We start from the raw sequence: 26884 nt of genomic DNA on the forward strand, positions 1-26884 counted from the left end.
TCCGCGCAGGCCCCCCACCCCCACCTTTTTTGCCTTTTTTCTTTTGTAACAGTGGCATTTTGGGGAAAATCCAGGCCAGTTGTTCCGTAGATTACTGTTTGGGTTTGTCTGATTGTTTCCTCGTGATTGTGTGCATGTGTGCTCAGTTGCTCAGTTCCTCATGGTGCGGTTCAAGGTAGATTTTTTTAGCAGAAATGCTGCACAGGTGATAAACATTTTTTAGCAGGAATGTTACACTGGTGATACTGTATTCTTTTGAGTTTATCTTATCAGGAGCCACAAGAAGTCCATTCGTTCCTTTATTGATTATGTTGAGATAAGTCACTTACTAAGATGCTCTCTACCATAATTTTCTATTATAAAAGTACCTTTTCCCCCTTTGTAATTAATGAGGAATCTGTGGGATGATTCTTTGCATGCATACCTCATTTCTCAACAGTCTTCCACCCCAGCATCTGTTGCTAAATTAGTTATCGCTAGGGTAGTTTTAAAATGGTGATTTTTAAATGGTATCTTTCCTTTTACGATTACATTAGATGCCGTTTTTCAATAGATATGATCTTTTCCTTGTTCTTCCTCTCCCCATTAATTAAAAAAAGAAGGACTCTCGGTATATATTTGTGGGTTTTTTATAGTTTTTTTTATAAGAGATTAATTCAGCAAGTTATTACCAATATTAATTATTTTTTATAAAAAAATGTTCCATATCTTCTCATTTGCTATACCACTTTTTACTTAATAAAAGCTGACTTTAGGATTTAGGACTGGAAAATTAGTTTACTAAATCATTTATAGTTCAGAGCACATAATTTATTCTCATTTATATACTGTCTGTAGTAGTTCACTAAAAATTCTGTCTATATCAGTGTTTTTTCTTCTGCCCTGATATTTATGGGTCTCTGGGGATAGAAACCACGTTCCTATAAATCTTATTCATTTTGTGCAGTACTTATACGGCACTGGAGAAGTACACAGAAGGTACTCCTCAGGAAATTCTTTATTAAGTCATACAATTAACTATCTTAGTTTACCTTTGTAGTCCATAAAGTATAGTATTTAAATAAAAACTTTAAAATTGGTTCTCTTTTTTGAATTCCTAACATTTTAACTGTAGTTTCCTTTGCCAGTTCTATAGTCTTCATGTACCCAGTCTAAGACAAAAACTTTTAAAGCTAATTTTTAAATTAAAGAAGTAATAGATACTTACGAATAAAAAAATTAAGTATGGACAGGTACAAAGTAAAAGTCTTCCTTTTTCTAAAACCCATTGACTTTTATACACTAGCTTGACTGAGAAAAATAATTCTTTGGGGAATCTTTTTGTAAAGTCTTCATTTTGGTTTGCTCATTCATTACACTCGGGGGTTTATTTGTTTTTTAACTTGAATTATCATATGTTTTCTTAAAATGAGACTATATCTAATTTACATTTTAAAGTGAAACAGAGATGTGATTCAGCTGTTCGGTGTCTTCTTTTATTGTTTCAGTTAGCAAAGCGTGGAATGAAAATTGTCCTTATCAGCAGATCACAGGACAAACTGAACCAGGTTTCCAGTGAGATAAGTAAGTCCTCACATCACCCTTCCCCTATAATCACAAAAGGAGTACAGGTAGCCTAAATTTAATGTTCTCAAGCAGATATCTAGCATTAATGTATTTATTTATGTTTCAGAAAGCTTCTTTTTTTGTTTTTTTTTGTGTTTTTTTTTTTTTGCTGTTAATGGGGGTGTTTCAAAGGTGGATCAGTTTTTTCAAATTAATAGAGTACCATTATAAGTTGCTTAAAATGTATTTTACTGACTCATTTAGGTTCTTTTGTGAAGAATCCAATTCTCGGATTATGTTCTCCTTAAACATCTGCATTCTTTTTCTGTTGCTCCTTTTAATTATTCTAACATTTTTTTTTTTGTTTTTGCTCTTTGACTTCAATGTCTTTATTTACTGGCCATGCCATGGGGCATGTGGGATCTTAGTTCCCCAACCAGGGGTGGAACCTGCACCCCCCCGCAGTGGAAGTACAGTCTTAACCACTGGACCCCCAGGGAAGGCAGTCCCTGACTTCATTGTCTTTAAATGTATATCATATACGACTGAGGAAAAATGCAAAAGACTAACATATATATATGTAAGAGAGAAACTATTTTGGACTTTTTTCTTAGACAGCTGTGCTTGAGACCTGAATTATAATATGGCAAAAACTCTTTTCATCTGACATCTCGTTAACCAACCAGATGGTTAAACCAATGCTGTGCATTTCCTTGGTAAAATGTGTTAACTCATGTTCCCCATATGCTGTTTGTGGCTGGTAGGCTTCTCGGTATGATGCTTGTGTACTTTTATTCCTATGGGTCTAATGGTTTACCTGTTAACAGTCAGTTTTATTTGTTTTCAGACTTAACTTATGCCGGGTGCATTTGTTATTAAGCTTTCTGTACACTGATGAATTATTAGTGTAAAAGGGAGAATACGATAACCAAGTTGAATGCTCTGAAAAAAAGTGAGAAAAGCAAGTTCTTTTAGAAATTGGCTGTCAACCTAGCGGAAAACAAGAAAAATGCAAAATATTGGGGAAAAAACGGTTTGGACTGTTTGATATGTGTTAAAGTTTTTGCTGCGTTAAGAACTGAAACTGCAATTATAGATAATGCGTTATGGGTGTGGGAGTGTTGTATATGTAAGAAAGACTGGGATTCCAGACTGCAGATCCAAATTCAGAAAAGGACTTGGTCCCCTACACAGAGGATTGGTGAATGAATCACACTTACTCATGGTGTCAGTCAAAATGGTTATAACATGTGCTTATCATTTTCTAGAATTCTTGCTTTAACTGACTTCTCTGAGTATCCAGCTAAAACACTACCCTGATTCTTTCAGAAGAGTCCCAGCTTTATTGAGATATAATTGACATATAATCTTATGTAAGTTTGTATATACCATATTATTATTAACATTGCTCTCTACTACTAACGTTTATGTAGTATGTTATTATTTATTTATTCTCTCACATGTATTATCATCCTCTTTGATCCTTCAAGCAACCTTGTGAGGTGTATATTTTGTTATTATTTCTACTCAGACCATAGCTGGTCCTGTTGGACAGATTACATGTCGAGACACTTTAGGTGAAAAACAGATCTTTGTAACATGTTAAAGCCCTGTTGAGGGCACAGATCTTTGCAAAAGTGAGATATCCAATACGTCTTTGGTATTTAAGGATTTTAACTTTCAAAGTTTCAACTATGTAAATGCAGCCTTGGAGGTCCAGGACATACAGTATCTTGCAGTTTTGCTGAGGTGTGAATTCGAATTAAGGAGTGCTCCTGTGACACTACGGAGTCTGAGGTATTTACTTAATGCAGTAGGTGATGGTAACATATTGCCTGGATCTTAATACTGTTTCTTACTTAGTTACTTGTAGTTAAATGTGTCTAATAACTCTTACAGTGATAAAAACATTGTGTGTATGTTTGTGGCGAGTGTATGTAAAACTGATTGTTAGTGAAAGCACTTAGTAGTTGCTAGAAATAAAGGTTCATAGGCTGCAAGTAGAAGCTTTTGATTAAATGGAACATCGAATTTTGAAATGCTGTACTATGAATGACTCCACCCCCTATTTGATACAGAAGCAAGAAAAGCTTCCTCATGACACTCACAGCAAGTGCTCCAGGCTGCACAAACATTGCCCCATGAGTCAGAAGATATGCTTTAATGGCATTTGAGAATTTTGTTAACTTGTGATATGAGGTGACATGAATGTGGGCAGAAATGTGATTCTGGAAAGAGACAGGATCCTGTTCAAACATTTTTCATGCAGAAACAGATGGTGAAGGCACTGAAATGACCTTTATTATGAGGAAAAAAATTTTTTTTAGTCCTTGAAAATTTTGAAAAATATTTTTCTGGGCATAATATAAATTTACTGGGAGAGGTGATATCAGCAAATCAGGTCATCTGTTTCAGGCTGAAAAAATAAATACACAGAGGAGATTTATATATTTGTATAAGTTTTCAACTCAGATGTAAATCATCTGTGAGGGGATCATATTTTCCGGAATGTATGTATTCCGGAAGAAGGAAGGACCAGAATTTAACGTTGGCAAAGACAGACTGACTCTGTTTATGCCTTCAGCAAATCTTTATTGAATGCCTGTGTACCATGTACTATGTCAGGCAGTCAAGATACAATAGTGAACAAGATATATGCAGTCATTGTGCTCGTGGAATGACGTGAAAGTGGAGGATACAGAAACAAATAGGAAGAAAATAATAAACAAAACCAAAGACAAATAATTGCAGTTTATGGTAAGTACCATGAAGGAAGTAAATAAGGGGCTGGAGGAACGCAATAAATAAGGGGCTGGAGGAAGGAAATAGGGAGTTCTTATATTGTAGCAACACAGTGAATTTTATGACTGGAAGACTAATAAAGGGCTACACCTAGACCTCTTGCCCATATAATAAACAAGTTGGTGCTTCAGTGAAGAGATATCTGCTGGGCCCTCTTGGGGGTTCAGTGGTGGAGGGATTGTGTGTGCAAATTGCCATGGTAGATGTACTCCAACGTTTCTACTTCCTTAAACCTTTGGGTTCTTGACTCTACATTATGCCATGAAAAGTTGTGGCCTCTGTAGCTCAGATGGTAAAGAATCTGCCTGCCATGCAGGAGACCAGGGTTTGATCCTTGGGTCGGGAAGATCCTCTGGAGAAGGGAATGGCAGTCCACTCCAGTATTCTTGCCTGGAGAATCCCATGGACAGAGGAGCTTGGCGGGCTACAGTTCATGGGGTCACAAAGAGTTGGACACGACTGAGCAACTAACACTACTACTACTACTACTGTTTTATTAGCTGAACCGTTTAAAATCCTAAAGATGATGCTGTGAAAGTGCTGCCCTCAGTGTATCAGCAAATTTGGGAAACTCAGCAGTGGCCACAGGACTGGAAAAGGTCAGTTTTCATTCCAGTCCCAAAGAAGGGCAATGCCAAAGAATGTTCAGACTCCATTTAATTGTGCTCATTTCACATGCTAGCAAGGTAATGCTCAAATCCTTTAAGCTAGGCTTCAGCAGTGCATGAACTGAGAATTTCCAGATGTACAAGTTGGGTTTCTAAGAGAGGAACCAGGGATCAAATTGCCAACTTTCCTTGGATCACGGAGAAAGCAAGGGAGTTCCAGAAAAACACCTTCTGCTTCATTGACTATGAGAAAGCCTTTGACTGTGTGCATCATAACAAACTGTGGAATCTTCTTAATGAAATGGGACTATCAGACCACCTTACCTATCTGTTTAGAAACCTGTATGCAGGACAAGAAGCAACAGTTAGAACCTTACATGGTACAGCTGACTGGTTCAAAACTGGGAGAGGAGTATGACAAGGCTGTATATTGTCACCCTGCGTATTTAACTTCCATGTGGAGCACATCATGAGAAATGCCAGGCTGGATGAATCACAAGCTGGAATCAGGATTTTTGGGAGAAGTGTCAGTAACCTCAGATATGTAGATGATATCACTGTAAAGGCAGAAAGAGGAACTAAAAGAGCCTCTTGATGAGGGTGAAAGAGGAGAGTGAAAAAGCTGTCTTAAAACTCAACATTCAAAAAACTAAGATCATGGCAACAGGTCCCTTCACTTCATGGCAAATAGAAGGGGGAAAATTGGAAACAGTGACAGATTTTATTTTCTTGGGCTTTAAAATCACTGCAGTCCGTGACTGGAGCCTTGAAATTAAAAGATGCTTGCTCTTTGACAGGAAAGCCGTGACAAACCAAGACAGCATATTAAAAAGGAGAGACATCATTTTGCTGACAAAAGTCCATATAGTCAAAGGTGTGGTTTTCCACAGGTCATGTACGGATGTGAGAGCTGGACCATAAAGAAGGCTGAATGCCGAAGAACTGATGCTTTCGAATTGTGGTATTGGGAGAAAACTCTTGAGGATCCTTTGGACAGCAAGATCAAACCCGTCCATCCTAAAGGAAATCATCCCAGAATATTCATTGGAAGGACTGATGCTGAAGCTGAAGCTCCAGTACTTTGGCCACCTGATGCCAAGAGCTGGCTAACTGGGAAAGAAGATTGAGGGCAGAAGGCGAAGGGGCGACAGAGGATGAGATGGTTGGATGGCATCACCGACTCGATGGACACGAGTTTGGGCAAACTCCAAGGAGAGAGTGGAGGACAGAGGAGCCTGGCGTGCTGCAGTTGAGTGAGAGCAAAAAGTTGGATACAACTTAGCAGCTGAACAACAACAGCAATGCTATCAAATGTGGGCCATCGTGGAGTCGAAGTTAACTCTTAAGACCTCTTTTCAGCTGTAGAAACTAACCTTTAAATCCTAAATCTTTCACAAGTGACTCACGTAACCGATCCCTGGGTTGGGACAATCCCCTGGAGAAAGGAATGGTTACCCACTCCAGGGTTGCCTGGGAAATCCCATGGACAGAGGAGCCTGGTGGACTATAGGCCTTGGGGTTGCAAGAGTAGGACATGACTTAGCGACTAAACCACCACCAGTCTGGTGTTATATTTTGTTTTCCTTAGTCTACTGCTCATAGACTCTGTTCACACCCAGATTTTTCCAGATCTCTACCAATACATTTTTCCATGTTTCTACCAATACATATGAGATCTATACCAGTTGTATAAAAAAAAAACTTCACAGTTATTTTTGTGTATAAGTTATTACTTCGTGGATTAGACTTTGTACTTGTGCTTCCAGGGAATTTCAGTATCTAACCCTTTTATGGGTGGTGATAAGGGATGTTCTGGATAGTAATAAGGCCTCCTCAGCTAGGTCTTGAGTAGAAGAGGCATTCTGCTACAAATGAATTACCCTTATATTTATGGTGAGGTTTTTACAGGATTTTCAAGCCAGGGAAAGCTAATCTCTTCAGAGACAAGAAAGAAAGCTATTTCTCTTTCCTGGTAGGGCAAGCTCAGAGTAGCATTGCAGGGGCAGCGTGTGTGTCATTTCTTTAGCCTCGACAGAGTCCACGCAGATATCCTCATCTCCGGTTTCAGGGTCTCCCTCTTTCTCATTCTGCTTCACTTTCATCCATGAAATGTGGTGAGTCTGTGAAATTCAACTTCTATTGTAATTCCGTAAATGACACACTCAAATCTGGGATGTTAGTGAAGCGAGCTCTGTGGCTATAAGACATAAAAGTTTATACTGGGGTTGCCATAAAAATTCTCTGGATCTAGATCATAAATGTGATCTCGAAAGGTTAAAGACCCAAGCTTGTCGTTTTCTTTCTGTTAGAGCCCCAGTGCATTTAGAAGAAGCCACATACTGCAGTCTTTGTTTTTTATTGAAGTTTTAGTTGAAGGATGATATTATATGTTAGAGGTGTAGGACAGTGATTCACAATTTTTAAAGGTTATACTCCATTTACAGTTATTATAAAATGCTGTCTGTATTCTTCGTGTTGTACAATATATCATTGTGGCTTATTTTACATATAGTAGTTTGTATGTCTTTATACCCTACCGCTGTATTGCCCCTTCCCTCTTCTGCCTTCCCACTGATAACCATTAGTTTGTTCTCTTTATCTGTCTTGTTCTTTTTTGTTACATTCACTAGTTTGTTGTATTTTTTTTTTAGGTTCCACATATAAATGATATCATACAGTATTTTCTCTCTCTGATTTATTTCACTTAGCATAATATCCTCCAAGTCCATGCATGTTGCTCCACGTAGCAAATTTTTGTTATTTTTTATGACTGAGTAGTATTCGTGTGTTTGTGTGTGTGTGTGTACTCCCTCTTTGTCCATTCATCTGTTGATAGACACTTAGGTTGCTTCTGTATCTTGGCAGTTGTAAATAATGCTATTGTGAACACTGGGTACATGTATATTTTCGAATGGATTTTTTTTCCTGATATATACCCAAGAATGGAATTGCTGGGTCATAACATAGTTCTGTTTTCAGTGTTTTGAGAATCCCCCATTCTGTTTTCCACAGTGACTGGGCCAATTTACATTCCCACCAGCAGTTTAGGAGTGTCCCCTCTTCTCTACATCCTCACTAACATTTGTGATTTGTGTTCTTTTTGACAATCACCATTCTGACAGGTGTGAGATGATGTCTCCTTGTGGTTTTGACTTGCTTTTCCAGTCTTTGTAGTCGTCATTTCTTCCAAACTGAAAGGTCTGTGCCAAGGAGCTGCTTCGTCTCTTAAGGCACTTCTTCAGTAGGTACTTGAACGACGGGCAACCACCATTCATAGTGTTGCTGCGGCATGGAGTCAAGCCAACGTAAAAGTCTCTTGAGGTCTGTATTTCAGGCTTCCACTTCTGATACCAGTTTCTGTACAAGCCAGAGTTCAGTCAGGAAACAGAAGCCAAGCAAGTTTGTTTAACTAGGCTAGCTTGTCTCTCTTCTTGCTCACGCTCAGTTGTGTCTGACTCTTGCAATTCCATGGACTGTGATCCACCGGGCTCCTCTGTCCGTGGAATTTTCCAGGCAGAAATACTGGAGTGGGTTGCCATGTCCTCCTCTGGGGGATCTTCTCGACCCAGGGAACCCATGTCTCCTGTGTTCCTGCACTGCAGGTGGATTCTTTACCACTGAGCCGCTGGGGAAGCTCTCTCTCCAGCTTTTAAACTCACTCCAGTGGGTGAATTCATCCTTCTTTCTTCCTTGTCTCACTGGAGAAGTCTTTCCTGAACGCAGGAAAGGAGGAGACTAAAAAAGAAACCAAGTGGAGAGAAATAGGGCTCCTCTCACCATCTAACTCTCTACTGTTATTATGTAAATTTGGGGATTCTGTGCCTTGAGATGTAATTGCTTGTGTACATGGAGGACAGCCTACTCATCAAAGCTCTTCAGAAAAAAATTTAAAAGGATTATATATAACATTGTAGGGAACTAAATGTTTTGCCAGCAGTGGTTAAATGCTTTCCCAGGATTGACTGCTTTGATGAAATTACAGTTCTTTGTAAGGCTACCTGTCACTTGTTGAATTAAGACAAGCTGGAAGTCATCACACATATAATAAGCTTATTTTATTATCATTGTTAGCCAGGATTATGAATATATTAAGTATTTTTATTGATTTTGATTTGTCAAAGAAAAAAGACTCCTGGATAAATGTCAGACTCTGAGTTGAGTTGTGCTTTACTTGCAGTAAAGCACAGTGCAAGAGAGACTGGCTTTCAGAGCAGCCTAATGGTGCGTAGACTATAAAGAAGGGAATGTTAATAGTTCATATGATTATGCAGCAATCGATCATTCTCATTGCATACAGTTTAATCAACTTTGCTTTCAAAAACGTTTCTGTCTTCGATTAAAGAAAGTGAAAGAAAGTGAAGTCGCTCAGTTGTGTCCAACTTGTGGCAACCCCATGGATTGTAGCTTGCCAGGCTCCTTCTGTTCATGGGACTTTCCAGGCAAAAATACTGGAGTGGGTTGCCATTCCCTTCTCCAGGGGATCTTCCCAACCCAGGGATTGAACCCAGGTCACCCGCACTGCAGGCAGACTCCTTACCGTCTTGAGTCACCACAAATATGATGTCTCTTTTGTGTGACTTATGTCAGGGTGAAAACCTTTAGGATGGCCCCCAAATTTCTTCAAATGTAAAGCTTTTAGAAAACTTACTGGTAACTCTTCCTGGTAAATAGTCAACAGAGGAATAGGTTAAGGTGAACAATATCAGTTTCACTTTTTCAGTCTTGACCTATGATCGTATCTGTGCAGTTAAAGTGCAGATTTGACCCAACATGTTGGACCCGTGTTTTTTTGATGTGCCATCAGTATTGTTAATATGGAGCTTTACTGTATTTAGCTTTTTCATCTATCTAAGGAATATGAAACATTCTTGAACACCTAAAGATCTTTTTGTTTTATCTTTAATAAAGCTAGAACTGTATGATTGTAGGAATAGAGTTAATCTCATGTATCCCCTAGAGTCACATATTTCTTTTACCACTTCTGTAGTGCCAAAAATATCTTTATTGCCCTTTGAGTTCACCTATTTCAAGGTCGTAAGCCATCAGGAACCAAGAAGACCATCCAGTATGCCTCTACCGATTTTGCCTGTTTGTAAGATCATATTACCTGTGATCTCACTGCAAGTTCCCCAAGTAACTCAGTGTTGTTGGCCTTCAGAAAGTGACGTTCTGTGCTCCCCGTAAGACTCCCTTCAAGTCATAGAGGAGGTACCAGGATGGTTTACTGGGAGGTCTTTGAAACTTTGTTTCCCCATATGGGAGTGTAATCCTTGTTCCTCACTTGTGGGTTTGTCATGCCTAATTGAGAGGTACTGTTAAATGAAACATTTCTGGCATGGTGATAGTTATAAATGCTTTAATCTAATTTATATCCTGGTAGGAGAAAGGTAGATTCCTCCTGAGCCTATGCAAATAATTACATCACCATGTAAAGTAAAAGGACTTGGGACTTCACTAGTGGTCTTGAGAGTCCCTTGGACTGCAGGGAGATCCAACCAGTCCATTCTGAAGGTCATCAGCCCTGGGATTTCTTTGGAAGGAATGATGCTAACGCTGAAACTCCAGTACTTTGGCCACCTCATGCGAAGAGTTGACTCATTGGAAAAGACTGATGCTGGGAGGGATTGGGGGCAAGAGGAGAAGGGGACGACCGAGGATGAGATGGCTGGATGGCATCACTGACTCAATGGACGTGAGTCTGAGTGAACTCTGGGAGTTGGTGCTGGACAGGGAGGCCTGGCATGCTGTGATTCATGGGGTCACAAAGAGTCGGACATGACTCAGCGACTGAACTGGACTGAACTGAACTGAACTGAGGAGAAAGGTAGATTCCTCCTGAGTCTAAATAATTACATCACCATGTAAAGTAAAAGGACTTGGGACGTCACTAGTGGTCCAGGGACTGGGACTTCATCATGCTCCCAAGGCAGGGGACCTGGGATCGATCCTTGGTCAGGGAACTGGGTCCCACATGCAGCAACTCGGGACCCATGTTCCACAATGAAGATAGACGATCCCTCTTATTGCAACCAAATAAATATAAAAAAAAAAAAAACTCAGTAAAGACATGTGTAATACTTGACCTTTATTCTGATTAGTTTTGCAGACAAGACCAATGAGTATGTGTTATATTTTCTGTACGATTCCCATCTAGAAATTGACCTAACAAATTACTAGTGTATATTCAAGTTACTATTGCCACATAACGAACTACCTACCCAAACTTACAAGTGTAAAATAGCCATTTGAGATGCGCACAAATTGTGCTGGTCAGGAATTTGCCAAGACTCGGGGAACAATTCTTTTACCCATCAGGGCATTATTTAGGTCATCAGTGATAGCTGAGGGAGAACACATCTGTCTGGTCTGGGAGATCTGAGATGGCTTCGCAGTTTGCTGCCGCGGCAGGATGTGACTGCAGACTAGACGTGGCTGGGGCTGTTGACTTCAGTGCCTCCATGTAGCTTCTGCAGGATGTTCATCTCATGGTAGCTGGACTTCTTACATGGTAGCTCTCTTTCCCCAGAGTGCATGTCCTAAGAGAACTAGGCAGAAGCTGATGTCTTTTTGGTTACCTGCTCTCATAATTCATAGGGTGTTAATTTTGCTGTACTGTGTTGGTCAAAGCGATGGTGGGCCATCTCAGATTCAATCGAAGAGGAGAAGATGCCACGTCTTGATGGGGGAGTGATGTGGTAACTTTGGAGAACATGTGGGAAGGGAGATATTTTTTGAAAATAAAATCTTGATTTGGAAAATACAGTCTGCCACATTTTATAAGCTGTATGGAGATTTCTCAGTTGTTGTTGTGTTTTGTTTTTTTTTTTTCCTGAATCCAGAGGGCTTGGTTGGAGCAATACATCATTCAAAGAGTGTTTCATTTCAGTATGCCCAAGTATAGCCAGACACCATGAGAATTAGTGAGAAAGGGAGAAAGAGGTTTTGTCAAAACCAATTAAATTTCCCTCGTGGGTTCCATTCAGTCTTGCAAAATTAATTCTCTTTCCGTTGGATCTTGGGTTAGCAGCCTGGTTTTACAAGATGTCTGATTTTCAAGTAAAATAGTCTTACAAATACTGACTTCGGTCCCTGACACATTCTGTCTAGAGTCCGCTCTTAGTGGCGCTGTTGGGTTACACTGGACAGGAAGCCTGACCCATGAGTCCATAATAGTCAAGCCTTTATCATTTGAACGTTTCATCCTAGAGACCCAGTTTTCTCACCTCCAGCTTATGGCTTGGCCTTTCGGCATCCTTGAAGGAGAAGTAGAAACCACCTGTTAACAAGACTGGTGGTCTCTGGTTAATTTATTACAGCAGTTAACAGTGTCAGAATGGAATCCCCTATTGGAGTATAATATTCAGCCGCTTACTGATTCAGTCAGTGATTATCCCGAGGGCACAAGCCTTATGATGGACACTAAAGACACTGGTAAATGAATCTCCAGGGACCTTTATAAAGGGTGTTTTAAACCTGCCACCAATTAACCAGAGTATTTGATATTTAGAAATCATATTGTTTGCATTGTTGTGCCAGTCCTTTTCATAAGATCTTGAATATATTCTGTCTACCTTGAAAAATGTACAAGTGTTGAGCCATACTCGTTATTAGTTACTTCATGGATCTGCCCATATTATGGGTTTAGTAAACAGGGCAACTCTTATTTAGAGTTAAGCTAAATTAAAGATACAGGGTATAATATATCTAGTTCTTCCTGGTAGCCAGATGATGCCCAGTAGCTATCTGGGAAACACCAGAGATAGTTTGGATATAAAATATATCTTAAATAATTTTATTATTTTTAATTTGAGGCTAATGTTTTCACAGGCAGTATCATAAAGAGTTGCCAGGAGACTAGTGATTACAGCAAAATATAAACATAAGTCATAGGTGCCCAAGACAAGAAATGATTACTGTCCTGGTTTGGAGTGACAGTAATTCAAATAAAGCACAGCTGCAAGAAATACTAATGATTATGAAATCTGGCCTTCTCAGAAGCAAGAACTTTTGTTAAAAAAATGTTTCAAGGGCACAACAAAAGTCAACACAAAAACTCAAAAAGATAACTGGTTGTTCTGAAGTGAGAGTGTTGTGGGTAGATAAGGAACCTGGCCAGGTTAGGAACTGAAGGCACAGAATAGCTTGTTTTTAAAGTCTTCTTCTTAAGAGAAGATTATATTATCAAAGATCAAGTTTCTTTGCAACAACTGGTTTCTAATGGCTTAATTCATCAGCTTTCTTTGTAGACTTTAATATGTTTTATAAGCCCATTTATATATAGGTATATGTGTGTATACATATATATTTAGATGACAAATTAACACTTTCGCTTATAACTTAGAATGTATTAACTGTATTCTCTTAGTATAAGATGACGCACATAACCACACTGAACTTGATATCCTAATTAGAGTTTTCTTTAGGAATTTTAGTATTCAGAAATTGGCCAGTTAACCAAACATTCCTCCTTATTTAACTCACCATGATACTAGTATAGTGTCTTAAGGCCAATTAAGAGTTTTAGAGGTTTATTTCCAATGACATTACAGAGCAGTACAATCATTTTTGACACCAGGTTTGTCAGAGATGGCGTTTAAAAGTTATACCCAGGAGATAGGAAGAGTGATTAAGATAAGATGATTTGGAGCACTGTCTGTAATTTAGAAGAGCTAATAACCCTTTAATAAAGATATCAATTTTCATGACTTTAAATTGTGTGTGTGGAAACAGTGATAATGCAGCTAACTGGTAAAACCTGGGTAGAAAATTTAAAAGCTAAATAGAACGAAATGTTACAATGCATTATTTTTTGTACTGTGATATGGTCAGAAAGAAGACATATTTTAAAAACCAGTTCTAATTTGGCCAAGTATTTACCTTAATCAGAGGTTTACGGAGAAGTTGGGTTCTTACCAATTATTACAAATATTTCATATTTTAAGTTTATATTAGTACAATTTCAAATAACTATTAGTTGCTAGTCAGATGTCTGTCTGACTTTTTAAACTGTCACTGCTTGAGCTGATCATTTCTTGGAGAATGATTTTTCTGAAATCCTCACCATATGTAAAGCATTAGAAGTTTTGTCCTTGTTTGTTAATTTTTGAGTTTTCTCAGATTTAAATGAGTACTTACTAGTCAGAAAAGAACAGGTGTTTTGAGATTTAAACAGTTGCTTGATAGTGGTGTTCTTTGCACTGAAATCTACTGTGTCCAACTTTATTTTGATTAGTGTTAGCATGATATATCCTTTTCTGTCTTTATTGTTAGTCTATATGCACTTTATATTTAGAATGGGTTTCTTATAGACAGCATAACTTTAGTCTTATTTTTTATCCCATTTGATGATTTCTGCTGTTTAATTGGTATGCTCGGGCCATTAACTTTTAATGTTATTGTTGATATAATTGAATTGAAATTTATCACTTACTCCTTTGAGTTTTTCCCATCTGTTCATTTGCTTTTTTGTAATTTTTTTTCCTGTCTGCTTTTGGATGAATAGCCTGGTTTTTATTATTCCATATCATTTTCTTCCTTAGCTTATTGACTGTACATCTTTTTCTGTTTGTTTTTAGTGATTGGCTTTAATTTTGTAGGGTGCATTAACTTATCGCGGTGTCCTACTTCATGTTAGCATATGAACCGGAGGATCCTATACTTCCCTTCCATACATTCTGTTCCTCTGTGTGTTATAGGCTGTGTAACATGGTACTTTTGCCTTAGTCAACTGTATTTTAAAGACAATTAAATTTATTTTTAAAGTATTTTATATTTACACACATACTATCATTCCTGATGCTCTTCATCCCTTCATGTAAATAGATTAAAATTGGGATTTTTTTCCTTTTTTTCTGTTTGAAAGATGCCCTTTAACATTCTCTTGTAGTGTTGGTTTGCTGCTGACATTCATTTTGTGTATCTGAAAAAAACTTTTACTTTTGAAATACATCTTCCCTGGGTATAAAATTTTAAGTTGACAGGTTCTTTCTTCCCCCGCAGTACTTTACCTGTTTGTTCCACTGTTTGCAGTGTGTCTGACAAGAAGTCTCCTCTCATTCTTTTGGTGGTTAGTGCATCAGATATTCGTTCTATCCCTCACTCTTTTCCTAGGACTTCAGTTATCGTATATTAAACTGACTGAAGTGGTCCCTCAGCTCACTCATAGTGTGCTCTTTCGTCTTTTTTCAATCTCTTTTCTCTCTGTATTTCATTTTGGATGGTGTCTCTTGCTATATCTTTACATTTACTAACCTTTTTTCTGCAGTGTCTAATCTGCTGTTAATCCTGTTAGTGTATATTTTTTTAATCCAGAAATTGTGTTTTTCTCTCTATATAAAAATTTAGATCTTTTTAAATATCTTCCTTATCTGTTTTTAAAATAATCACCCTCTAATTTCTAGGACGAGAAGACTACAGCATGTTCTCCCTCTCTTGAGAGAGAACAAGATGGGTTTGAACTGCCCAGTGTGTACTACGTGGTCTATAGATGCGCATGTGCAGATGGGGAGTGCTGCCTGAAAAGTGATGTGTTGATTGTCAACTGACACACACGCACATGCACACGCACGCACACACGCACACACACACGCACAATCTTTCTTACTCTTGTTCTCACTCACTTTTTCTCTTCACTCGGCTAATTCTGCAGACTCTGTGTTTCCCAAGTGCTCAAGTCTGTTTTCTCAGTTCAGGGGACACTGCTGGTATCTATGTGAGTTTTCTTCATTCCAGTCCAGGAAACCTAACTGGGCAGTAAACTAGGGCAACCGTAAGGGTCACTTTATTTACTTCCCTTTTATTAGGTATTCCTCTCCTGAACTGCCTATTGTCCAGTGTCTAAAAACCATTGTTTCATATATTTTATCATTTTTTTAAAAGTGACGGAGTAAATCTGGTTTTTGTTACACCATCATGGCTTTAAGCAGAAGATCCCCTCCCCATTTCCCCCCTACCATCATAGATTTCTTGGTAAGCATAATTACTATCTTTGCAGAGGTCTATAAATGTTTGGTCTGTATTAAACTTTGAAGAGAAAAAAGGACTCAGTTCTTTTGCAAATGTTTGCATGGGGCCTGGCGCCACTTAATTGGGGGAATGCGTCCACTTAGGAAGTATTGTTTTGTTGGCTGAATAGTCATTATGAAACCTCATCATATTCTTAATATTGCACAGAAAGATGCTTTTGACATTTAGCTGACGTTCCAATTATGGCACAAGTGTTTTTCTAAGCTAATGCAGGATCGTGTTCTAAAGCTGTCCAACTAAACAATTTCACCAAATGTAGCTGATTTCAACTTCATTACTGTTTGTTACCAATCGTGTACTCCAGCAGAGAACAACATCTGTAATATGGGTGGGTATTTTGTTAGAAATGTAGCATACCTACCAATTAGTTGGCTCTGCCAAATTAGCATGCGTTGGTCTGCGTCTCCAATTAAGGCAGCTGCTTGCGTGTTGCTATTCTACAGCTGGCACTAGGCATGTGGGAGTGTGCTGCTCCATGGCCAGACACTAGCTATACCTTGTAATTAAAATATTTGCTTATGTTTGTGTGATTTCTTTAAAACAGTAAGTGGTCTTTCCAGTTGTGTTATTGATGGTTCCATGACTTTTGTATGAAACCATTTTCTTGGTTAGGGAAGTGTGGGACCAAGGTGTTCTGAAATGGCTCCCATTTAAATAGATAATTGGTGTTTCTCCTCCCACTTCTAAATTGTTGGTTGTTGTTTTAAGTGGATAATTGTAATTTGGGGTACAGCCTTCAGCGTTAATAAAAGAATTTGTAGAAAGGCATATTCTTTAAAACATAAAGTTCAGTAGTCTTATATAGGGATTGCTTTCTTTTTCATCACAAAGTATTTTTGAAAGCTTTATGGAAAAGGTTCATTTTATCTTGATTTTTCTGGCAAGCGAAGTTCTGTGTCTTCTTGTCAATTATCTATTGTTTTAATAATCTCTTTATGCCATCAGTTATTAAATGTATAATTTATGTTACGTGATCATCTTTAAAATAACTACAGATCAAATTTAGATAATGTACTGCTGTATCTAATGCTGGAATCAAAAGAGGAGTCCATTAAAACTGACAGGAAATATCATAAATTTTGAACTACTTTATTCCTTTGTTATTAAAAAACAATAGAATTAATACTGTATAACATCAGTCTACTAGTAATAGAACACTGATATAGAGTCAGCTTTTATTATACATTCATTCTGTTTAATGCTGTAGAGATGTATAAGATCTAAAATGCAGTCACTTTTCCATAACTGATTAAAATATTAAGCCACAAATATAAATATATTCACTTTTGTGGAATACACAGAATCATGTTTAGGTATATGTAGTTTGAAAAGCACACTCCACACTGTTTTAAAAGGGCATCTCTGTTTATAAACCACTGATGGATTAAAATCCTTATTAATCCTTTATTAATATGGAAACCAACTCTGAGAAGCCAGGTCATAGCTAATTAATGGCAGAGGTGGACAGGGTTCAGATCTTTGGCTTCTTCCACTGTGTTTTCCATTACCCCCATGTTCTTAAATATACTTTGAATGGTGTGGCTGATAACTGAATGATAACTTTTGGGGAGGTACATTTCAAAAACTTAATGTCAGAATAACCTAGCATCAAGAGAACAAACAACAGGCTAAGCTAAATTTGCATTATAACTATTTTTGAATGCAGTTGCTTATTGCATTTATTATCATTGGATCATTTAAAGGATGTGTGAGCATTTTGATTGAATGGATGTATTCTTTTTCTTTAAGATAAAGCCATATTTAACTGTGTATTTAAGGAGGACTTTGACTTAGGAAAGCCCTAATGTAACTATATAAAACTGTTGATATTAAAACAAGCTTTGACTAAAAGCAAATAGTCTTCTAGTAATGTTTGAGATATTTCCTGAATAAGTGGTGAAATAAACATTCATAATTGATTGTTAGAACCATCCCAAGGTCACATAGTAGGCAGTGTGAATGTTAATTACAGACCAACTAACTGCAGGCCTAGGTCTCTTTCCACTCCTAGGTGACACTTCTCATTATTCTCCCCTTTTCCCCAAGTTATCCTTTATGGTATTAATATAGGTTCTCATGGTGTCTTGAGTATAGAGAGAATCCATGTTTTGGACTTCCATTTCTGAGTGGCATGGAAGATTCTAGAAGGCCATTATTCATCCTTGGTGTGTCTTTAGTCGTGGTCTGTAGAGGTGGATATTGGACTTGCAGTAAAATATGGGGCACCCTCATGGGTGGGACTCCAGCTTTCCTTCTGCTTCAGTGTTGGCCACCCTGCTTTGATCGGTTTGTACATGGAGTTCTGTGGACTTTTGATAAAAGAGCCTGTTTAAAGTGAAACCATTTGGAAACCATTGCTGGAAACCCACACCTTCTCTGCTGTTCCTTGTTGTTTCCTTCTACCAAAGGACCCAATTACTCAGCATATGTCTCTATATGCCTAGACTTTTTCCTCTTCAAAGGAGGAAATGTTTTCTTCCCTAAAAGTCAACCTTTTGCTGGTATCTTGAACCCCAATCTGACATTTCTTGCTAGTACCATAAGGACTTGTTCCCATAATAGTCTTCTCTGCTATCTCCAACAGGTACCTTTTAGATGAGTTTTCTTGGGCTGCTTTTTCTTTTAAAAAAATCAGTGCTTGTCGCTTAATTACATAAATCTTAATTTATGTCTTTGAAAATCCAAATGATCTGTTAACCCTACGCCCAGCATTTCTGTAGAGCAGCTGTCAGCTGGAGTTGTGACCTACTTGCCCTTTAGGTGGAGCCTGTCCTGTCACGTGTGTCCCATCCCCTCTGCACTCGCACAGTGCCTGTGTATGTACTTTACCAGGCCCTCTTCACACAGTTGGGAAAAGTGCTTGGTCCCTGAGGACGTTTTGAGTTTGCAGCCTCTATTATCCTTGACAGTCTTTCTAAGCAGCACATCTAGAGAGAAATTCTGTTTCATTTGCAGGGTGTGGTAGAACATTTGTATCACTTGGATATGCCTTATCTTCAAAAAAAGGTACTTCTGGTATGGTATAGGTACACTTTTATAAGTATTAGGGCTTCCCCTGTGACTCAGTGGTAAAGAATCTGCCTGCAATGCAGGAGACCCAGGTTTGATCCCTGGGTCAGGAAGATCCCCTGGAGAAGGAAATGGCAACCCACTCCAATATTCTTGCCTGGAGAATCCCATGGACAGAAGAGCCTTGCAGCCTACAGTTCATGAGGTCACAAAGAGCCAGACATGACCAAGAGACTAACACTAAAACTTTCACATAGGTACACTTTATAAATATTCATTAATTTTGCTTTTGTCTTGTAATAGAAAAGTGAAAGTCACTCAGTCGTGTCTGACTCTGCGACCCCATTGACTATACAGTCAATGGAATTCTCCAGGCCAGAGTACTGGAGTGGGTAGCCTTTCCTTTCTCCAGGGGATCTTCCTGACCGAGGAATCTAACCCAGGTCTCCCACATTGCAGGTGGATTCTTTACCAGCTGAGCCACAAGGGAAGCCTTGTAACAGAAACATGCCTATAAATATTAATACTGAAAACAAATATAAACTTAGGATATAGCAAAAACAGTAAAAATACTCATGTACAGGTTAGTGAGTGAACACGAAGTTGAGGGAGTCACATATTCCCACCCGATTATTACTCTTTCTTTCCTCCCCCCAAATAACCACTGTCTTAATTTCTAATATTATCATTTAGCTTTGACTTCTTTGGACTTTCTGTACATTGCATAATACAGTGTGTATTTTTTTGAGTTTCGGCTTCTTCAACTCAGCATTATGCTTGTGAGTTTTGTCTATATTTTTAAATGGAGCTATAGTTCATTTATTTTCATTCCTTTGTGAATATACCAAAGTTTAGTTGTCTGTTCCATCGGTGATGGACATTTGGGTAGTTCCTGTCAGTGATGTTACTGGGAACAACCCTGTGTATGTCTTTTTGGAGCACGTGTGCATGTGTGTAAAGTTCTGTTGGATCTATATTATGAGTGGACTCATATTCTTGATAGCTTCTTTGGCATACACATAGCACTGCTCTTTCTTTCAGGGTCTTTGATGAAGAGATATTAAGTACATTTTTTAAGATCACGTGCAAATGTTACACATTAGCAGATTCAGAATTGGCACCTAAGACCTTAATTCCTCCTGTGCCATTTTCAAAACAAAACGCAAAAAGTAAAAAAAAAAAAATAACATCTAATGAGGCTGCAAGCTACCTCTTTATTTTTATGTCTTAACTTTTAGTACTTCATATGAATTTATATATATAATTTATATGCATTATATATATATATATATTGCTGAACATCTGATCTTTTTACTGAACTGCTTTAACATTTTTCAGACTTAACAAATGTTTTATAAGTTGGTTCACCAGGCAGTTTTCTTTTGCTTGGCTGGCTCCAAGCTGCCAGAATTTGTAGTGAGGAGACTTAGAGTACACTTTAAAGATCATGGTAATGGTAGGGGAGCCTGAGTATGGTAGATTACTGCGTTAAATGGGGGGGAGCCTGAGTATGGTAGATTACTGCGTTAAATGGGGGGGGAGCCTGAGTATGGTAGATTACTGCGTTAAATGGGGGGGAGCCTGAGTATGGTAGATTACTGCGTTAAATGGGAAACCGATAGTGTAAGCTCCCCCATTGCACCCCCACCCCTGCTTTCTCTTAAAAGTTCATTCTTAAAAATGTTACAGAACAAATATGTGTACTCATGTAAGTTCACGTGGCCCTTCCTAAGAAAATCATTTATTAAAATACGTCTTGGCTTTCCCTCCTCTCCATCACCCCTTCACACAGTTGAAATATTATTAATTGCATTTTCTCTTGGCGTAACTACAAGATGATTTTTGCAAGAAGGGCTTAATGTTACTTAAATCATCATTTTACACAGCAGCACTGCCTCTGGGACTTTTACACAATGCAGCTGCTTTTGGTAGATGAAGAAAATCAAGCCCTACTGCACAGACTTTTAGAAATACTGATATATTTTTAAAAGCAAGTAAAATAGCCAATGTACTAGCTTGTGATCCAGTGCTAAGTCACTTCAGTCGTGTCCAGCTCTTTGTGACCCTGTGGACCGTAGTCCACCAGTCCCCCTGTCCATGGGAGTCTCCAGGCAACAATACTGGAGTGTGAGCCGCTGTTTCCTTCTGGGTCATATTTCCTTCTCCAAGTGTGATCCAGTATGAATGGAGAATAAATCCACAGGAGTGGCTACTTTTTCTTGAGGAGAACAGTGCATCGTAGGAATATGGGCTGTTTCTAAATCTTTTTTTTGTGAATGGGTTTTACATTGTCAGATGCTTGTTTGGGGGGGAAGAAAATACTTTCAAGCCTTTTTGAAGATGTTTAGAAAAATTAAAGAATATTTTATGGAGAAGATTTTATCTTACTAGATTTAAAAATATTTTGTAGTTTTAAAAAATAAGCTTTATTCTTTAGAGGTGATTTTAGGTTCACAGCAAAATTGAGGGGAAAGGTACAGAGATTCCTGTGTACACAGAGCGTCCCATGCTGTCAAAATGCTGCACCAGAGTATCAGCATTCCTTACAGCTGATGAATCTGGGTGTTAACATAGCATTATAACCCAAAATCTGTAGTGCAGGATAAATTTTTCATACTCTTGGAAGGAATATATGTAAATCTCAAGTTTGTTTTTGTTGTATACTGCTACAAAATGCATCTTAGATGTCGCTGTTTGGATTCCTTGGCTTATGCTCTTTTGGGTTAAAAAAAAAATGGCATGGAAAGTAAAATTTTTGCTTTCCACCAGTTAAGTTTTTTAAGTTTATCTTTGTTTTCAAAAACTATATTTTACTACATGCCTATCTTTTCTGTGTCTGTATTGTTCACTGGACACAAGCTGAAAGGGATGAGTTTAGGTCTCAGGTTAGAAATGCATATGCTTCTAGGGACCAGGTAGGTAATGGAATGAATCAGCTGGGCTAGAATGAGGCCAGAAGGAGCGGTCAGGTCTGGAGAGCCAGGGACTTCTCACCCTGTGTAACGACGTTGGCTCTTGCCAAGAGTTACTAGGTGGCAGTTCAAGCCTGAGGGTACCACTATTTCTAGTTATTTTAAAAGGATTGTAAAAAGAAACCAAGATGTCTTAAGTAAAACTTAGCAGTTTTACATCAGCTTAACTCTAACTGGGGCCAGATAAAATTGAGGAGGCCCCAACAATCTGTGGGTGAGTATTTCATTTCCTTTTATCAAAGTGTTATTGGCCATTCAGGTATGGCCTAATCAAATCCCTTATGATTACACAGCAAGGGTGACAAATAGATTCAAGGGATTAGATCTAGTAGACAGAATGCCTGAAGAACTATGGACAGAGGTTCATAACGTTGCTATAGGAGGCAGTGACCAAAACCATCCCGAAGAAAAAGAAATGCAAGAAGACAAACTGGCTGTCTGCGGAGACTTTATAAATAGCTGAGGAAAGAAGAGAAGCGAAAAGCAAGGGAGAAAGGGAAAGAGATACCCACAGAATGCCGAGTTCCAGAGAATAGCAAGGGGAGATGAAAAGGCCTTCTTCAATAAACAGTGCAAAGAAATAGAGGAAAACAACAGGATGGGAAAGACTAGAGATCTCTTCAAGAAGATCGGAGATAGCAAGGGAACATTTCATGCAAGGATGGGCGTGATAAAGGACAGAAATGGTAAGGACCTAAGAGAAGCAGAAGAGATTAACAAAAGGTGGTAAGAATATGCAGAAGAACTATACAAAAAAGGTCTTAATCACCTGGATAACCACAATGGTGGTGTCATTCCCTAGAGCCGGACATCCAGGATTTTGAAGTCGAGTGGGCCTTAGGAAGCATTACTACAAACAGAGCTAGTGGAGGTGATGGAATTCTAGTTGAATTATTTAAAATCTTGAAAGATGATGCTGTTAAAGTGCTGCACTCAGTATGTCAGCAAATTTGGAAAACTCAGCAGTGGCCACAGGACTGGAAAAGGTCAGTTTACATTCCAATCCCAAATAAGGGCCATGCCAAAGAATGTTCAAGCTATCATATAATTGCACTCATTTCACATACTAGGAAGATTGTGCTCAAAATTCTGCAAGCTAAACTTCAACGATACATGAACCGAGAACTTTCAGACTTAGAAGCTGGATTTAGAAAAGGCAGAGGAACCAGAGATCAAATTGCCAACATAGTTGGATCACAGAGAAAGCAAGGGAACTTCAGAAAAACATCTACTTCTGCTTCATGGACTATGAGAAAGCCTTTGACTTTGTAGATCACAACAAATTGGAAAATTCTTAAAGATATGGGAATACCAGACCACCTTACCTGTCTCCTGAGAAACCTGTATGGGGGTCAGGAAGCAACAGTTAGATCCTTACATGAAACAGCTGACTTTCAAAATTGGGAAAGGATTATGACAAAGCTGTATATTGTCACTCTTTTTATTTCACTTATATGCAGAGTACATCATGTGAAATGCTGGGCTGAATGAGCCACAAGCTGGAATCAAAACTGAATAACAACCTCAGATATGCAGATGATACTACTCTAATGGCGAAAGCAAAGAGGAACTAGAGAGCCTCTTGAGGGTGAAAGAGGAGAGTGAAAAAGTTGGCTTAAACTCAACATGAAAAAAAACTAAGATCATGGCATCTGGTCCCATCACTTCATGGCAAGTAGATGGGGAAACGGTGGAAGCACTAACAGATTTTCTTTTCTTGGGTTCCAAAGTCACTGTGATTGCCTACTGCAGCCATGCAGTTAGAAGATGCTTGCTTCTTGGAAGGAAAGCTGTGACAAACCTAGACAGCATATTAAAAAGCGAAGACATCAGCTTGCTGACAAAGATCTGTATAATCAAAGTTATGGTTTTTCCAGTAGTCTTGTATAGATGTGAGAGCTGGACCATAAACATTCAGCTGAGCACTGAAGAATTGATCCTTTTGAATTGTAGTGCTGGAGAAGACTTTTGAGAGCCCCGTGAACTGCAAGGAGATCAAACCAGTTAATCCTAAAAGAAATCAACCTTCAATATTTATTGGAAGGACTGATGCTTGAAGCTGAAGCTCCTGTACTTTGGCTACCGGATGCCAAGAGCCAGCTCATTGGAAAAGACTCTGGTGCTGGAGAAGACTGAAGGCAAAAGGAGAAGGGGATAACAGAGAATGAGATGGTTGGATGGCATCACCGATTCAGTGGACATGAATTTGAGCAAAGTCTGGGAGACAGTGAAGGACAGAGAAGCCTGGCATGCTGCTTGTCCATGGCGTTGCAAAAGTGGGACACAACTTAGCAACTGAACAACAATTATTTCTCTGATCATTAAATGTGAATTATTTCTCTGATCATTAAATGTGCTGGGGACTGTTTTCAGAGCTTTATAGAAATCAACTCATTGAATCAAGCAACACTGGAGTTGGTACTTCTGTTATCCCCATATGAAAGATGATATAAGTCAGATAAAGGTGACCCACAGTCAGAAGGGTGCCTGTCTGTGGTAAACAATTTAAGATGCTCCTAAAGATTCATAAATCAAATCCCTATGATTATACCGTGGAAGTGAGAAATAGATTTAAGGGACTAGATCTGATAGATAGAGTGCCTGATGAACTATGGATGGAGGTTCATGACATTGTACAGGAGACAGGGATCAAGGCCATCCCCATGGAAAAGAAATGCAAAAAGGCAAAATGGCTGTCTGGGGAAGCCTCACAAATAGCTGTGAAAAGAATAAAAGTGAAAAGCAAAGGAGAAAAGGAAAGATATAAGCATCTGCAGAGTTCCAAAGAATAGCAAGAAGAGATAAGAAAGCCTTCCTCAGCGATCAGTGCAAAGAAATAGAGGAAAACAACAGAATGGGAAAGACTAGAGATCTCTTCAAGAAAATTAGAGATACCAAGGGAACATTTCATGTGAAGATGGGCTCGATAAAGGACAGAAATGGTATTGATCTAACAGAAGCAGAAGACATTAAGAAGAGGTGGCAAGAATACACAGAAGAACTGTACAAAAAAGATCTTCATGACCCGGATAATCACGATGGTGTGGTCACTCACCTAGAGCCAGACATCCTGGAATGGGAAGTCAAGTGGGCCTTAGAAAGCATCACTATAGACCAAGCCAGTGGAGGTGATGGAATTCCAGTTGAGCTATTTCAAATCCTGAAGGATGATGCTGTGAAAGTGTTGCACTTCAATATGCCAGCAAATTTGGAAAACTCAGCAGTGGCCACAGGATGGGAAAAGGTCAGTTTTCATTCCAATCCCAAAGAAAGGCAATGCCAAAGAATGCTCAAGCTACCCCACAATTGCACTCATCTCACATGCTAGTAAAGTAATGCTCAAAATTCTCGAAGCCAGGCTTCAGCAATATGTGAACCGTGAACTTCCAGATGTTCAGGCTGGTTTTAGAAAAGGCAGAGGAACCAGAGATCAAATTGCCAACATCCGCTGGATCATGGAAAAAGCAAGAGAGTTCCAGAAAAACATCTATTTCTGCTTTATTGTCTATGCCAAAGCCTTTAACTGTGTGGATCACAATAAAATGTGGAAAATTCTTTAAGAGATGGGAATACCAGACCACCTGACCTGCCCCTTGAGAAACCTATATGCAGGTCAGGAAGCAACAGTTCGAACTGGACATGGAACAACAGACTGGTTCCCAATAGGAAAAGGAGTACGTCAAGGCTGTATATTGTCACCCTGCTTATTTAACTTCTATGCAGAGTACATCATGAGAAACGCTAGACTGGAAAAAACACAAGCTGAAATCAAGATTGCCGGGAGAAATATCAATAACCTCAGATATGCAGATGACACCACCCTTATGGCAGAAAGTGAAGAGGAGCTAAAAAGCCTCTTGATGAAAGTGGAGAGTGAAAAAGTTATCTTAAAGCTCAACATTCAGAAAACTAAGATCATGGCATCTGGTCCCATCACTTCATGGGAAATAGATGGGGAAACAATGGAAACAGTGTCAGACTTAAGTTTTGGGGCTCCAAGATCATTGCAGATGGTGATTGCAGCCATGAAAGTAAAAGATGCTTACTGCTTGGAAGGAAGTTATGACCAACCTAGATAGCATATTCAAAAGCAGAGACATTATTTTGCCAACCAAGGTCCATCTAGTCAAGGCTATGATTTTTCCAGTAGTCACATATGGATGTGGGAGTTGGACTGTGAAGAAAGGTGAGTGCCGAAGAATTGATGCTTTTGAACTGTGGTGTTGGAGAAGACTCTTGAGAGTCCCTTGGACTCCAAGGTGATCCAACCAGTCCATTCTAAAGGAGATTAGTCCTGGGATTTCTTTGGAAGGAATGATGCTAAAGCTGAAACTCCAATACTTTGGGTACCTCATGCGAAGAGTTGACTCATTGGAAAAGACTGATGCTGGGAGGGATTGTGGGCAGGAGGAGAAGGGGACGACAGAGGATGAGATGGCTGGATGGCATCGCCAACTGTATGGACATGAGTGTGAGTGAACTCTGGGAGTTGGTGATGGACAGGGAGGCCTGGCGTGCTGCAGTTCATAGGGTCGCAAAGTCAGACATGACTGAGCAACTGAACTAACTTAAATATTCATGCACCACAGTGCACAGACCCCATAGAATCCCCTCCCCTTGAGTGTAGGCAGGACATCTTGTAACTAGGTTATATTTTATGGCAAAGGTGAAGGGAATTAGCAGATGCAAGTAAGGTCTCTCATCAGTTCACTTTGAGTTCTTCTAAAGGGAGATTATCTTTGATGGCCCTGACCTCATTAGGTGAGCTCTTTCCAAGCTGGCTCAGGCCTTCCCCGAGGTGAAGAGATTTGAAGCAGCAGAATTATTCTTTTGGACTCGAAGAAGCAAACTGCCTTGTTATGGGGAGGACCATATGACAGGGAATGGCAAGTGGCCTCTAAGACCAGAGAGGCCAAGTTTTAC

At 39.0% G+C, this 26884-nt stretch overlaps 1 protein-coding gene across 1 annotated transcript in view; it reads left to right on the plus strand.

Moving 5' to 3' along the window:
* Nucleotides 1-26884, plus strand: part of HSD17B12 (hydroxysteroid 17-beta dehydrogenase 12) — a 169275-nt gene that overhangs the window by 62272 nt on the left and 80119 nt on the right. Inside the window, exon 3 of the mRNA XM_052652868.1 lies at nucleotides 1488-1563. Within this exon, the coding sequence (XP_052508828.1) occupies nucleotides 1488-1563 (76 nt within the window). The remainder of the gene's footprint in view (nucleotides 1-1487; nucleotides 1564-26884) is intronic.

Source organism: Budorcas taxicolor, chromosome 15 (assembly GCF_023091745.1).
Source record: "Budorcas taxicolor isolate Tak-1 chromosome 15, Takin1.1, whole genome shotgun sequence".
Taxonomy (NCBI): Eukaryota; Metazoa; Chordata; class Mammalia; order Artiodactyla; family Bovidae; genus Budorcas; species Budorcas taxicolor.